Source organism: Athalia rosae, chromosome 5 (assembly GCF_917208135.1).
Source record: "Athalia rosae chromosome 5, iyAthRosa1.1, whole genome shotgun sequence".
NCBI classification, from domain to species: domain Eukaryota; kingdom Metazoa; phylum Arthropoda; class Insecta; order Hymenoptera; family Athaliidae; genus Athalia; species Athalia rosae.
The window spans coordinates 16,448,423-16,464,215 of NC_064030.1; the positions used below are offsets into that span (position 1 = coordinate 16,448,423).

The window sequence follows — 15,793 nt, forward strand, 5'->3', positions numbered from 1 at the left end:
CAATGTTTTTTATTATCGGTGAAATTGATCGAAAGATTCTTAGATAAATTTGTCTTTATTTAGATTACAATTACATTAATTACAACTAATATCTATATACGTGCATACAATGGATCGACGAGCGTTGGTTTTATACCGTCTGCAGAATAACTTAGTCACGTCGCACGTTATGACACTCGGTTCAGAGATTTGGGGTTTCGGGTTTTGGATTTAGATTCACGGGGCCAAAGTCACACGCTTCATTCTTACGGATAGCAATAAATTCGTCCTCAAATATCCACGTCACTCCGATCAATCAAAGCTTGTCGTACGTACTCCCCATTCCCTGCGTATACACCTTAATGATCATTACCGACTTACGATTATTTGATAAAAAGAATTAATCGATTCATAATTATGATAATTAACAACGATCAAGAATCCTTGCTAGTTTCTTTCCTAATTCTTTTTTTTTTTTTTTCTCTTCTCTTTTGTCAAGCCGAAATATCAATGATTCCTCACATTCTTATAACCTACTCTCATTTTCAATTCGTAACAGTTAGGTACATGCATAATAATTCTTATTTCATTAAATGACTATAATTTCCGAAAATCGAAACCGCGTTGCGGCTCATCCGTTTGATTATCCTTATTCTGAGATACCGAAAAGAGACCAAAAAACAAAAAAAACAACAACAAAATTGCAATATGCCCAAGACTCTCGATTACGGCCGTCATTTGCGGAAACGCGTTACCGAAATAATATCCGTTTTAAACGGTACCCGCCGCCATTTTCTTTTTTTTTTCATTCTTAGCTTTGCAGTTTCGTATAAAAACTAAATGAAAAACGCGTTACCGACAGCGAATATCTGGTTGAATAATTAAATAGTACGTTGACGACCAATGAAAAATTCACCTCTTCTCATAGATCATGTATAAATACAACCACAACAATCACTCCGATCCTGACTAACTTCCCTCCTTCATTCGATACGAAAATTGAAATTCAAATAGATACAAATAAGAATTGGTAGAAATCCGGTGCAATCAATAAACTTACTGGATTCCACCAAAAACTAAAAAAAGAATATGATTTCCCACAGATTTCACTAGAGAAAGAAAACTATTGTCAGGAGGTAAAGATTATCGAATAATAATTTTCCACCATAGAATAGTGTAGTGTAGTGTGAGACAATTTTTTACTCCAATTTTTTTTTTTGCTTTTTCTTTTTTTTGTTACGACACATTTTTACGTTCACGATATACCTTCTCCAGACGCATACGTATACTTATGTAGATCAGATTGGTTCGTTACAACAGTATCTTAAATCTAAAGAATGATTTTTTTTCCTTCTGGTTCTTTTTATTTTCAATTGTCTTTTTTTATCCCGAGATCATCAGTGATTAAATAGTTTATCAAATATACCGCACGGCTATAATTATTAGATCGACTTGCGTAGGGGGCGGTTTTGATTAAAAAAATTTATAAAGTTCCAAGCAGTTCACCGCCCCCTCTGTATCATCTTCTCGGTTAAGTACATCTCGGTAAAAAATTGAAAACGGTATAAATATTATTTTCACGTAGGCGGGCGCGTGTAACGGCCTCTTAGCGAGAAACGTGGTTATCAAAAATTTGCGGTGAAGAAAAAACGAACACCGCATAACGTTATCGAAATAGTAGATAGTTACGTAATTCTAACTAGTCAAGGGCGCGACAGGCGCGCACTCATTTAGTCGTGAGAAAGAAAAAATTAAAAGCTCCTTATCGATGAACGGTGTAAGTGTACCATTACTAAAACGTGAAACACTGTACGCGCGGTGCATTCCGTTACGTTTTTCTACGACTCGTATCGTAAATTTTGGATTAACAATCCGCATCGACATGCAACACCCAATCGTTAGATTCTTTGATTCTTGTCATGCTCCCCCGTTGATTTGTTTCACCCTTCCCTACCCCTTCCTGGGTTTTCATTTCATTAACTTACACTAAAAGAGAAATATATATGTACAATTATTACGCGCTTCGGTATCAAAATACGTCCAATGACATCATTGGTTTTGCGAAACGATCAGGCTTTCGCTCGCGAGACGATAGAGAGATAAAGAAATATACAAAAATTGACGATTCTTCGTTACTGAATCACGACGTCGCCGTTCTTCTCTTTAACGGAATCCATGTCCGGTACGTAATCTAGGGCCATCAAACACGCGAACACCGTCATCACCATTTTTGGTTTCACCTCGGCTATGTCCTCCGGAAGCGCGTATACCCGCGCACCGATTTTCCTCGCCGTCGATATCGCGTACTTGGCGTTATCCAAATTCGACGCGTCCGTTCCGCCCTCCTTAACGAGGTCGTAATTTATTATACCAGGCTTTATGGTGTCGATCAGATCGATCACCACCTTCGCGTCGGATATACTGTAGTCCTGAAAGCTCTTTATGCTGCTGGTCTTGCCCGCCGCTTGGAGCTTCGAATTCACCCATTGAACTATCGACTTCTCGACGATCGGACTGCCCTGGGTGCCCGCGAGGGACGCGAGAATCGAAAGGGTGTACGATCTCATCAACTGCCAGATCAAGGCGAGCGTGAGGGTGGCGTTACCGTCGTTTATGTCCTGCCCGGCGATTCCGACCAGCGAGAAGTTCATCTGCTTCCCAAGGGCCACCGCGTAGTTGCAGTTCTCCAGTTTTTCCATGAACTTTCTGAGCTTCGTGAACTTTTTGTGGACCTTGTTCCAGCTGACGGTACCCGGTTTGATGATGTCGTATAGTTGGAATATGACGAGACCGTCGGCTAGGTCCGAATAGAGCCAGTTGACGTGCGGCGAAACGCCCAACGAGTTCATCCAATTTCTGTAAGTTTTTTCTTCCCTCGTTTCCTCGAGGGATTCGAGGCCCTCGATCACCGTCTCCGGATTGTCCAGTCCGGGATGATTGTTGAACAGATTCGCTACGAAGGCCAAATTGAGCTTGTATATTCCGTTCACAACGTCGTTGGGTGTAACGAAACTTCTGCATCCGAGTTTCGCGGCCTGTTGCAACATTATTTCCGCTCGGGTGCTGTGATTCGGTTCCATGAGAGCTTCCAGTGTTACGTCGGCGTCGGATGGGGCGATTTGTTTTATCAGATGCGAGTAGATCTCGGAATCGGTAATGTCCGATTGGAAGTTATTGCACCTCCTCGAAACGCCGGCCTTCTGGAGGTGGTGGTTCACCCACCTCAACAGTATAGCTTCCGGTGATAATTTCAGAAGGTCCTCGATCCTTTCTCCGTCTTGCAGGAGGGTAGTTAGTCCCGGACAGTTCTCCAAGGTTATTTGATTGAACAAACCGATCCTGATGATCTGCCACAGCAGTCCGAGAACCAGATGAGGCGACCCTTTCGTCAGATCGTGAGCGTCGATGTTGATTATGTTGCATCCGATCGCCTGCGCCGAAGACAGGGCGAGCGTGAGGTTCTCGTGCTTCGTGTACAGCGTAAGATTCTTCTTGTTTATCGTACGTTCGTCGATAGTGTCGGGACACGAGTGGTTGATTATCTTGCTGCAACAAGGAAATACGCTATTAGCTAATCTCCTAATCGCTCGGATATCGAGTGCGTCGATGCAAAATACTATCGGTAAGGCTCCACCTGAAACTTGGATCATCCGAGCGCCAAGAAATTGCAAGAAAATCGTTGGCAAATATTGTCCAAAAAGCTCGCGGATACCTTACAACATGTTCGGATCGATCGGGGAACGGTAGACGGTGGGCGTTATCTAATCTGAATAATCCGGACGCTTTGTTTTAAATGACCTCACTTACCAAAGAAGTATTCCGTCCTTGACTTTGTCGTATAAAGTCCTCCCCTCCGAGTCTATGGGCAGGAGATGTTTGAGGTCGGGATCGTAGCCGAGGTTCGTGTTGATCCAATCGCTGAAGGCCAGCTGTTCCTCGAGCCGGACGGAATGGGTCGTCCCCTCGCTGGAGGCCTCGGATATTCCGCCCAGCGTTTCCAGATTCTCCTTCTTCGACACCACCTGCTTGAAAGTCGAGCCCAACTCGTTTGCTTTCAGTTCTTTGCAGAGTTTCTCGAACTCCTCGAATGACAAACGACCCTTGTGCTCCAGCCGGGACTTGTCGTCGTACTCCTCGATCATACGGCGCACCTTGTAACCCGGCATTTTGAAACCGCAAACGTCCAACGCACCCCTGAGCTCCGCCAGGTCGATGAAACCGTCACCATTCTGATCGATCTGGAAATAGGGAAGCGAAGACGAGTTAATCGAGAGTCCGACGTCAATAAAACGGGTGAGATTCTTTGGAAAACTGAGGGAATCTTTGATCGGGTTTTTATCGAGATGATTCGACAAGTCGCAACGACTCACCCCGTTGAAGAGGATGTAAAAATCCTCGAAATACTCGTCCATGGGGTCCCATTTTTTCATGGAGAGGATCTCCATGGTCGATTATGCCGAATGGAACGACCGAGTGGATGGATAAACAAATAATTGGAAAAACGCGGAGCGACGTTCGCGGAAGTCTTGCCTAATCGAAACTCACGAGAGAACTCGGTGTTCAGTCAATCGGTCGGCGGACTGCTTATCAACCTTATCAGAATCACGAAGTTTCGATAACGAACATCAGGAACCAATACAACGTCGCGCTTGCTTCACGCGTAATTACGCGATGATTAACAATTGTTGACAATTGTTTACAATTTTTCTGTTTCGACGAATCGAAACACGGCAATATTTGCTAATGTTGCGGATTCAAGCGATGATCGTAACGGAATTCGTAACGGCGACGTAACTCTCGAGATGAGTTACGAAAGATATTTTTATTCGGTGGCAATTCACGCTGTTTGTCATCGCTAGCGAATGAATCATCACGACGCAATCGTCATCGATGCCTTGATCGTTTTAAGTAATTCCAATCACGCGGAGAACCCGACCTCTGCGCTGATTCATGCGATCGATCAAATCGCTTCTGAATTTCACAAGGCGTTCGGACACCATCGTTCAAAAACCTACATGCTCCTCACCATTCCATTTAAATCTGAAAAACTGCATGAGGCACTTCGAACAATCGAGTCGTTCGTAAGCAGAGGTATCTACGACTGAAAGAAGTCTCGAGTGCCAATGTTTCTCGATAACGATATTGACTATCCTTCATCGATCCAATCAAAGCGGAAGAAAAAGTTGAATGAACGACCAAGATTTTTACTTGATACAGACAATTCTTTCTTTGCTGTATCTCATTCGGTTCAATAAATCAGTATCATGCAATTTTATTCGAACAATCGAACAATTTTATTTTGTTTTTTGTATCAACTGTCTTGTCATGGCAGCAAGCGACATTGATACCAGCGTAAAGAGGAAGCCCTCTGGCGGGTGGCTTTCCAAACAATGATTTTTTCGGATGATCGGACCGGAAGTCCATTGGCTGCGGGTAGGTAGACATTGTGCTGGAAAAGTCCATGAGAGGACTGATTTTTGGTGTCCCAGTGACGGAGTCACGAATCGTGAGGATGTAAGGGCTCCTTGAGGAGCTGGTGGAACGATGTCAGAGTTCTCTAAAGAACGGTTGAATGTCGGAATTATTGGAAGAAGTGTTGGAGTTTGGGAGTTCATGAGAGAACTAACTGCTGGAAGAAATGTTGACAAGCCGTAGAAGTTCATGAAAGAACTAATGGATGTTGGGCAGTCCTTAAAAGAATTGTTGGATGTTGCAGGAGTTCTGAAAAAAACTGTTGGATGTGTAGGAGTTCTCATAAGAACTGATTGTGTAAGAGTTCTTCAAAGAACTGTTGGATGAGGAATGTAGACGACCGGGCGCGACGAGGTGTAGGCTGACGTCGATGACAGGACGTCCTTTTGATAGTAAAGATGAAAACAAACGAACAGTGCGAGTGTTGGCGATATGGTCCAGGCGACGTACGAGGATCAGCAGAGGTTTCCCCATGGGATCCTAAATCGTAGAAGTACGTTTTCGGTAGCGAGAACATTCAACCACCCAGCGGCGAGAAAGTGCACTATGCTCTTGTCGTCCAACCTGACTAAGGGTCATTTTCTCAGCGTTGTGTTTCGCCTATGGGCGAGGTCAGGTAACCTGGCCCTCTAGTGGCAAGTTTCTGTATCTATTTTTCCGCGGATTCGAGGAGTCCTCTTTTCATATCAAGCATGATTACTTCTATTTAGACTATCTCGTTTTCTATGCGTGTAACAACATGATGATGGAGAGAATTATTTCCAGTGGCAATAGTGACGCGAGTTTTTTTAGCGCATTCGAGTGACTCACGGAATGCAAGTTGCGAACGAATGTTGCCGTTGATCGTCGCACGAAGAATCTCCGTGAATAATTTAGCGCGCGCACCTATGTACGGATCCTTGATTACAGCGTGAAAAATTTTTCGCTCTACGAGTTCGGAATATTTCCCACGTAATGTACGCGAGGAGCGAATTCGGGACACGCGAGCGCACGCAACGCTCGATATTTTACTTGCGATGACGCGTCCCACCACCAGCTGGCTAATGAGAAATGTCTGATCTATACCGTCGTCGTCGTGAACTGATTCACAGATGCCCGATGATGAAAAAGAATCAAAAGCGGTGAAGAACAGAAGGGAAAAACAATATGCTCGAATTCCATTCCATAACGGTTTTTATTGCGTTCCGCAATTCCGCATAATTACTCTGCACATAATTCTAAAACAAGCGCTTTCTACCAACGAACGTTCCAGAATTTCGAAAAAAGAATAATATGCGCGACTCGTGCTTATCGGAAAACGACTATAAATAAGAACGTCATTTCTGAAAACTTAGCAGCACCTAATTGGACGGAATTACAGCTATGAGCTGGCTACAATTTTCCCGATAATCGACGACGTTACGGTTCATAATTTCGATTTTGTTTAGAATCGACGCGGGTGATCCTCGTTCGCGGATAGCCGAAGGATATTTCGCTATCTCGGAGAAAAGCGAGAGTTCGTCGGATCATCGAAAGTTTGAACGGAATGTAAATCGATCGAGGATACGATTCGAACTGGATGTTATTCTCGGCCAGAAATGCACCGCGATCGTTACACGACGATCGTAGGCTAAAGTTGCGCCTCGGAATTCCAACTCCCACGTTATTCGCACCTCGGAGTCAGAGTTTTGCGCTACGGTCCGTTTCGACGTACACTACGATGATGAAACGCTTACGAGTAGGACGTGAATCCGAGGTAATTATATCATCGTAACTACGCAGACCAAAGAGACCAAAAACGAATGCGAAATGAAGCAGAAAACTTGAACCTACGCTCAACTCGCGATACATCTGATTCTCGATTTTTCAAGGACCGATTCGAAAATTTTTTCACCCACGCACCGAGGCCAGTCGACGATGGCGTCATTTTTTTTTAATATCTAGATAAAACCTCGCGACTTTGTAACCCGCAATTTCTTCTTCTCTAATCTTACTGACGACGTTTTTGAAATCCGGACTAGATTTTGCAACGAGTTGGTAATTTCTGATTTCAAGTTCACGTCCCGGTGACCTTCTCTCTACTTCGATACGGTCCACGGTACCGCACCGCCACGTGTGGACAGTGCGGAAGCGAACTCTTCACACGTGTCCAGATGATTGGATGGACTAATAGACGCTAGATTGTCTCCGTACATCGCGTACGGAGGAAAAAACTTATTACTACTTCGAAAATAGGATCTCGCGATCTTATGGATTAGATTCTTGAGTCGGTAACAATTTTTTTTTCTTCCTTCGAATGCGCCGGCCACTCCTTACGGTTCGATCGGTTCGATCGATAATCTTTGCGGAATCGTAGTGATATTCAAATCAAGATTAATTGTGAGACTCGATTCGTTGCGGAGTGCCATTGGCAGCGGCATTCGCGTTGGGAACTTACAACTAGCTAACGTTCGTTTCATTACAGAAACTAGGCCGTGGCGTGGTCTTTCGCAGCGTTTATTATGCGCTTCGTAAAGCGAACACGAACGAAGGAAAGCAGTTTGAAAGTAACCAGATAATACGAGGAGTTGCGGGTCGCCGTGCATTACGTGTAATTCACTTCGCGGTACGATTCGGTGACGCAATTCAAACGCAACAACTAACCGCTGCGTTCGTGCGATGCGGTGCCAAACGGTGTGCGTAATACACGCCCGATATTCCGAAACGAGGAATCGCGATCAGCCGCTCGACGGTCGGGAGATGAGCCTTTTTTCTACCGCAGAGTCATCCGATCCACGCTGCCCGGTGAAGAAAAATTTCAGCGATATCAATTTACCCCACGATACACCGAGTACGTCCGACGACTCGCCGAGGGAATCCTGAAATCCTTTGGATCCGTGCAACGGGAAACGTGATTTATGAATCCGTACGTCATGTACATACGTACGTGACGTACCGAATTATTATTACGTATCAGGGTGCGCAGGTACAACAAAGGAACACCGCTTCGTAATTACAAGGTTCCCAAAGAACGAAGCCCACGAGTGCGAGTTACGCACTTTTTTTTCTTTCTCCTTTTTTTTTTTTTTTTTTTGGAACGAATAAGTAGCAACAACTCGGTTAGTTCCTGAGAAAAATGGACTTCCTATAAATATAATAGACGATACCGTAAGCTTGAACCCTGCGGTAGATTCTACGGAAAGCAGGTCGACCTTCGGAGCGGAGAGATTTCAGAAGATTCTGGAAACCTTTCAATCTTATAGGTCGTTATGTAATAATTAGGTATGCATGGAGTTTCGTATGGTGGACAGAAAAATCCAGTTCCAAAAGGCTGATGACCAATCGAAATTGGAAACGCGAGCTGGAACGGGACGAGCCTCGTGTTTCTGAATTCGTGCAGCGAAATTAACGAGTACCGCTTACAATTAGTGGCGTTGCATTTTACTTTGTGGGCCGATTGAACTTTGCGAAATTAGCGAATCGAATCGTGCCGCCGAACGGCCATGATGATTTATCCGATCGCTGATTGGCTGAAGGGTCGATATTCAACTTTTCAAATATGTCAGCCAGTTGCTAGGATACACGGTTGTTTGATTGGATAAAAAATTTTAAAGCCAAGAAAACGCCGAGCTTAGGCTTTTTTTCGCTGTTTGGAGCAAAAAAAAATGGGATATCTCGATGAGAAAAATTCGTAGATTGATAAATAAAACTCTCAACATGAGTGTGAAAAATCATTATGTGAAATTGAAACAAAAAATGACGGGCCAGGAATTCAAACAACGAATGCAATGCCAGTTGCAGTAAAAAATAGAAAGATGACGAAAAAATCGTTCATCCAGGCGGAGGACTCTTGCCTCTCGATTCCCCGAAGTTCTGATCATGTTTTTTCCAAATTATCTCCCTTCGCGGTTCGTGCGTGCGTTAAACTATAGCGATAAGTTTACGCGCGAGACACACCCACGTCCGCTCGATCTTTCCGTTCGTCTCGTACAATAATCTTTGAATATTAAAATAACGTTCATATCTACTTGGATGAAAACTACACATGTAGATATACGTGAAAACACGTTAGTCATCGCGATGATGAATCTCATCATCCGCGACGCTGAGTGAACGACGCGAACGGGGCGGAGGGCATGAGAAATTACAAACTCAAAAAATCGATCGAAGATCCCCCGCAGGTGATCCACATCGATCTCGTTCAACTTTACCTCGTACGTCGCGTGTTACTAAAACGGGGCGGCTAGGTAAATTACGGGGTAAATGCGAGCGAGTCCGAGGTGCGGCCGGGCGTAATTCTGGATTAACCGCTCAAGTTCTGCTACTAAGTAGACGTGTCATCGGGTTGACGCAAGAATTACCGGGCATTAAATGTTGAGTCAAAGTCTGTGTTAAGCAGCGCGTAGCGCACGTTGCCTACCACTTTTTAAGCATCACGTTTCCCTTTTGTTTTCCGTTGCTGCAAACTAGCCACGTGAGGCGACTGGCAAAAACATTTATCGCGGACCCCGTTCGTTCGTCGTTCGCGTTGCACTCGGCTCTACGGGAATGAAACACACCTTGACACGGATCTAATTATCTGTACATGTGAACAGAGACGAACGGCTGAACGTTTCGTATGTAGCGTACGTTCGACAAAATGCGTGAATTCAAACTCGGGATTACTCTCCAAGGATGTCTTCTTTGGATGGGAAAATCTACGCCGTTTTCTCACGGATTTTCGCGACGAGGTACACGAGTAATAAAAACGTCCGAACGCGCGTTCTACATCGGATCACGCTTGGATCGGTTTATAGAATTTGTGGCTGAGTTGCCCCTGAGGTTGTACTTTGCATGCACAGAAATGCGAGATCGCGCGATATTCAAATTGGGAGAGTCGATTTTTGGTAAAAAAAAAAACCAAAAGAATGAGCTACTTGAATTTAAGGTGAATTCAGCACCGTTATACAGGGTGGACGGTGGATCGGTAAATTGAAGAAAAAGGAAAGAAGGAGATCGAGTGGTCGCAACGTGGACGGCTACCGTTAAACGACTGTGAGACGAAGAAGCCTCGCGAAGAGAATCCGGTAAGTCGATATACGCGAATACGCTTCGCTAGTTCGACTTATCCGATGATTTATCTCTGTCAAAATCCTCTTCCGCGTCGGCATTATCTTCGCGGGGTATTACAAAGTGCAGACTTATTATTCCGCTACTTATATTAAACTCGCGTTACGTCTGATTTATAGAATGCGAGGAAAACCGACCACAGGGGAATCTCAATCTTGGGCTCGCGTTTTGCGAATACGAATCGTAACGCGTATTCGACACGACAGTAACGACGGGATAGCCTGGTTATTCCCATTATTTAACAATTTTCGTTTGATTACGAATACTGTCCAACGAAGAAAACCACAGGCGATGACAAACCCGGACATCCCATTTCGATAGCTGCAATCATACGGAGTAAATATAGCACTGGTATCCCCGCGTATTGGCGTACATAACGTTCGTTTGTCATTTAGAAAAAAAAAAAAAACAGTCGTTCTTTTTCAAAATATTCGTGTAACGAGAATTTATTTATCTCTAGTGGCCGGGCGATGATCCGAATATTCTGGAGCGACGGTATGAAAAAAAAAAATGCTTCAATTTATTTCCGACTCGTAGATTCGAATTCCCACGATCTTTTTCTATTCTCTATACCTTACTCTTTTGTCGGGTGGAATAAATTGCAAGTGCAGCCGACATCAGGCGACGTTGATAAATTTTTGTCTAATCAGTTGAAATTTTATAGGAGCTGCACTCCGACACCTCATATCCGTTAATAAGACTCCGAAAAATCGTAAGTTACAGGTGGAATTGCTCGAATTGGTGTATCAAATTTCTAACGGAATCTGCGTACGCGATTTTCGTTTTTTTTTTTTTTTCTTTCCTCCGGCACGCGCGCTCCATCTGTGCTTCGCTTGCAAAAACTTTTGCGACACAAATGTTTAAAAAAAGAAGAATGAATTTTCGGAGATCGTTCGGATCAGAGGGCAACGACTCAATTTTCGAAACTTTCATTTGTGAAAAAAGTTGAAATATAAATAAGAGAAAAAAAAAAAACTACGTACGGTTCACACGGTCTAGTACAGGATGCAAACGCGGTTCGTATATAGGAGGAGCGGTACGTAGGCGCTCGTTCATTTTTACGTGAGAAAAGTACCCGCATAATTTCAGTATTGTTTCGAAAAATCTTCTCATCAGAATGTGCTGAGCAGATTGCGCGGGGTTTTTTTTAATGGCGTTGGGAAATATAGACGATTGTAATAAACCGAGGAATTCAGACCGATGGATTATAGAGTTTTTCAGAGGAAGTCTGACGCTCCACATTCGCCGCGCCGTTCGAATCGCATCTCTGCGATCGGATAACCTTTTCTCTTCGCCTCGTCAATCTAGAGAACTGCCGACCGAAACCGGTTTTCAATATTTTCAAATATTCTTGAAAATCCATTTTCTAAAAATTACCTGAGAAAATGTCGTTCGCATTGTTCTTTCAGAGTTACCTGTGGGCAGAAAAGAAACTATCTCGAAGCATCCCGATTAACGGTTTTAAAATAATATTCAAATACCGAAAATTTGGAATCAGAAAAGTCCAGTTGAGAAGGAAAAAATAAATTTTTTCCTTTCGAAAATAAATTGGGACGGAAACGTGACGATAATCCTAAACCGCAGAGAAGTTGAATAATTTTTTCCTCAGTCCTTCGGTTTAAGGCCGAACGATTTGAAGAAATAGAGAAGCTCGAAGTTGGGAGGAAATCCTTCGTGGAAAATGGTAAAAATTTGAGCGAGGTCAGGTACCTGCTCAGATTACCACCGCGTGACCGACTCCCAACAGCTGACTTTACACCTGCTTGTATCGGTAGCTCCGAAGTGATGATAATGAACCGTTTATCGTCGCTATTATATTTTCATGAATCGTTTCACCGACTTAGGTGTGTGTGTGTGTGTGTATATAGGTCTACGTATGTACACAGTCACGTGCGTTGAGCAAATAAGGTAAGTGCGCTCGTGAGTCGCACTCACAGCTGTGGGTCTCGACGCTGTGGGTCTTTCTCGTTACCGCGCGTATCATCAAGTTGGTCTAGACCGAATGCAAAGCTCTATTTAGACAAGATCAAAATAAGACATTGTGTATATTTCGAACACCTCTTCTTCCTTTTATCTTTCTTTCTTTCTTTTAACAATTCTGCAGCTCGATTTTTTCATTCCTTCTTTTTCTATTTTTTGTGTCATTATTACAAGGGGAGATTCTGGTTGAAAACAATTTTTTTCTACACGTGCATAGCTCGCGTACAGCGTCGTACTTTTATCTGTCGCTGTATACCGTATCACCTGCAGCTCGTTTACCCTGCGCCAACATTCCTCGCTTCCACAAATACATTTGTTAACAAAAGTTGTTTGTACGTTTTATTTATTTATTTCATAAAATCCATACCGACGACGACCGTAACGTTGACCAGGGAGTACACGCGTAACTCGCATTCCCGTTACTCGAAACCGGCGTAAAACATTTTTGAATTCATTGAATCAGTTTCCTTTTTTTTGAACTCCAGTTTTCCGAGCTGCGCGTCGGGTATACAACACGTATTGTATAGGAGGTAAAGGTAAACCAGTTTGTGAAAGAGCCGAAATAAAGCAGAAAAAAAAAAAAATAATGGCACGTGTCGTCCTCAGCTTATTGGGATCGCGAACAGACTTTTTTTTGTTCGTCCAACACACTTTTCGGTCTGATGAAAAGGAGAATGAAATCGAGTATCTTGTTTGAAATTGTTGTTACAGTTTTTGTTTTTTTATCGGAAAGAAAAAGTTTTCAGTTTTTTAGCGACTCGACGTTTTTAAAATTGCAGGGAGAAATTTCGGTACCACGCGATGCGACTCGACGACGATCCGGGGGAGCTTTTTGGTCACGTGCAGGTCTCGGAGTGATCGTGATTCGTGTTTTTTCGTTTCCTTTTAAAAAAATATTTCAAAAATACTTCGCCGAAGTGTCTCGAACACGTCGGGAATGTATATACTTATACGGATATGTGTATCGGCAGAAATAAATGCGCCTCGGAGTCGAGGTATTTTTTTTCGATAAGAATAAAAGTCAGCTAAGCCGTCGCTGGTCCGATAAATATATTCAGCCTTTTACGGTCATGTAGAATACGTGCGCGCGTACGTATCTATATGTATACTTAACATGCAATTTGACGTGTGTATCTACTTAAATATTTTGTACAACGCTCGCAAATGTATAATTCAGATGAGGAGAATAACACACCAACATATTGTCCGCTCGCGTCCGTCGCGATAATCGTCATATTTTCACTCATCTTCGCGTTGTACTTCGAACGCGAGATCGTCATTTGTTTAAATAACAGTCTCCGATAAGAAGATTGCCGATCTTATCGATAGCCGATACGTCGAAAATCTGCACCGATTCGCGGGATCCGATCCTCTGCTTTTTTTTTTTTTTAACGAAAAGTCGCTTCTTTTTCGTTAAGAAATGAAAAAAAAAAATGCAGCTCAATTTCAACGAACACCAATTTTCAAAAGTTCCCGGATTACGTAAGCAAGCATATATTCGAACAGGTTCGTATCGGGGAGTGGTTCAAAGAAACTTAACATTGAAATTCAATGCCCACCGCATTGTCAGCGCATATGAGAAAAAAATAGTTTAAACTATAATGTTACCGTGTACCTACATTACACATTACACACTCGCGCAGAGAGGTGCAGGTTTCAAATAGCCAACGTCCAAAGGTATGTGTACATTTTTTTTTTTACCTTCGGTTTTTCAACCAACCTTTTTTGACTTTTTTTATACGCAGAAACGCTCAAGAAAACGAACGGGTTATCTCTTCTCTCTTATTCTATTAATTCAAATTTTCTATGAGATTGAAACTAACATGCATGCACGATGGTTTCCATTTATGGGCGTGAATTGCCGGCGTTTTGATCAACGGTAATAACGACATCAGTTCCATACGATTCGTCTGATTACATCGATCGATTCGCGGTTGTCAAATTAAAAGACGTCGGACGATTATCTTTTTTTTTTTCCTGTACTTTGATAATTCTAATTGAGTACGAACTGATGTTATATGTATACCATTGACCGTAACACGTTCATGAAACACACGTGTTACCAAAGGTGCTTTAGCAGCTGGGAGGATTTGAGAATCCGTACAGAAATTCGTTCGCTTCTTTAATTCAATGTCGTCGGAGAATATATTAGCGCAAAAGAAAAAAAAAAAAGAAAAAAAAAAAATACGTCCGGCAGTAACAGCATGTGGAGAAGTTAACGAATGTATGTATATATGTATATAACAATGATACGAAAATCACGAGACCCGCATGTCTCGTTTATCCTAGTTTTCTAAAATCAATTGTGCGCTATTTACTCTCCTCGTTTTTCCATATCCGGCATTTATTCGACGGACTGGGACGAGAGGCGAACCGTCTTTTGTCCCGGTTGTCACCGTTCGAAATTCAAAATGATAAGATCGACGCTCCCGCAGTTATCGCGTGGTCGGAACGTCCCGTGACTAAAACAAGGGTGAATATTTCCATCCCCTTTTCAACCCCTCCGAAAAGGGTTAAATACAAAGTCACAGTTGATACGTCGAAAACCTCGTGCTCCGCTTGGTATTTATACCGTACACCGGGGGTACGATATCGCATGTAAGGCGGAGTGGCGACGAGCGATCAATAAGGTTGATGAAAAAAAATTCAAAATTCAACCATCCCCCGTGATAGAAATGACGTTCGTTTCGTCCGTTGGAATTTCATCTAACCGGCTTAACGGAGTGTTTTAATAAATAAACAGTACTCACCGCTTGAAATTGCTCGAGGAGTTCCTGTCTGTCGTCTATCGCCGTCGCCATGTTGTTAGCTTCTGTAGTTAGCGGTATATACGTACGATAAAGTTGCGGTCAGGGATCGTCCTTGGTGAAATAAAATAATCTTCTCGTTCTTTTTTTTTCGATTCAAATTTCAAATTCCGAACCGAATTGGGGGGGACGAGGGGGGGGTGGGGGGCCTCAGCGTTCGGTCACTTTCCTTACTGTTCTCTATACCTGCGCCTGGTATATATATTTTGTTTCAATTTTGCGTCCAACACTTGGCGCGCACCTTACGGCACGACGTCTATAATACGACTGGATTCTATATTCCGGATTCGAAGAGCGAATACCATCCGGCCATGGGCAACGGGTATGGTATGCGCATACACAAACCACGCACACGTTCCGCCGTTCGTATATCGACACAGAAGAAAACCAACACAAAATCAATCCCAACTTACCATTCACTGAGTCACACTGATTAGCCTCGTCACACGGACGCACACTAGTCAACGAACGAATATCATCGTTAACCG

The 15,793-nt window shown here is 43.2% G+C and overlaps 1 protein-coding gene across 2 annotated transcripts; it reads right to left on the reverse strand.

Annotated features, from left to right (window-relative positions):
- Nucleotides 1-36: 36 nt before the first annotated feature.
- On the reverse strand, nt 37-15,519 carry LOC105690984 (plastin-2). Of its 2 annotated transcripts, none has more exons than XM_012409190.4 (3): nt 15,249-15,519; nt 3,787-4,217; nt 37-3,525 (listed from the first exon to the last, which is right to left on the reverse strand). In XM_012409190.4, the coding sequence occupies exons 1-3, from the start codon at nt 15,297-15,299 to the stop codon at nt 2,112-2,114; spliced, it is 1,896 nt and encodes a 631-aa protein (XP_012264613.1). In that variant the 5' UTR covers nt 15,300-15,519; the 3' UTR covers nt 37-2,111. The 2 variants fall into 2 exon arrangements, with proteins under 2 accessions (XP_012264613.1, XP_012264612.1); XM_012409189.4 differs by lacking the exon at nt 15,249-15,519 and adding an exon at nt 4,350-4,981.
- Nucleotides 15,520-15,793: the final 274 nt, after the last annotated feature.

What these genes read in the sequence shown, in the direction of transcription:
- LOC105690984 (XM_012409189.4), bottom strand. Translation starts at nt 4,424, where the DNA reads ATGGAGATCCTCTCCATGAAAAAATGGGACCCCATGGACGAGTATTTC. An exon ending in TTTACATCCTCTTCAACGGG is followed by an intron (nt 4,218 to 4,349) that starts GTGAGTCGTTGC and finishes CCCTATTTCCAG; the next exon opens with ATCGATCAGAATGGTGACGG. An exon ending in AAGGACGGAATACTTCTTTG is followed by an intron (nt 3,526 to 3,786) that starts GTAAGTGAGGTC and finishes TCCTTGTTGCAG; the next exon opens with CAAGATAATCAACCACTCGT.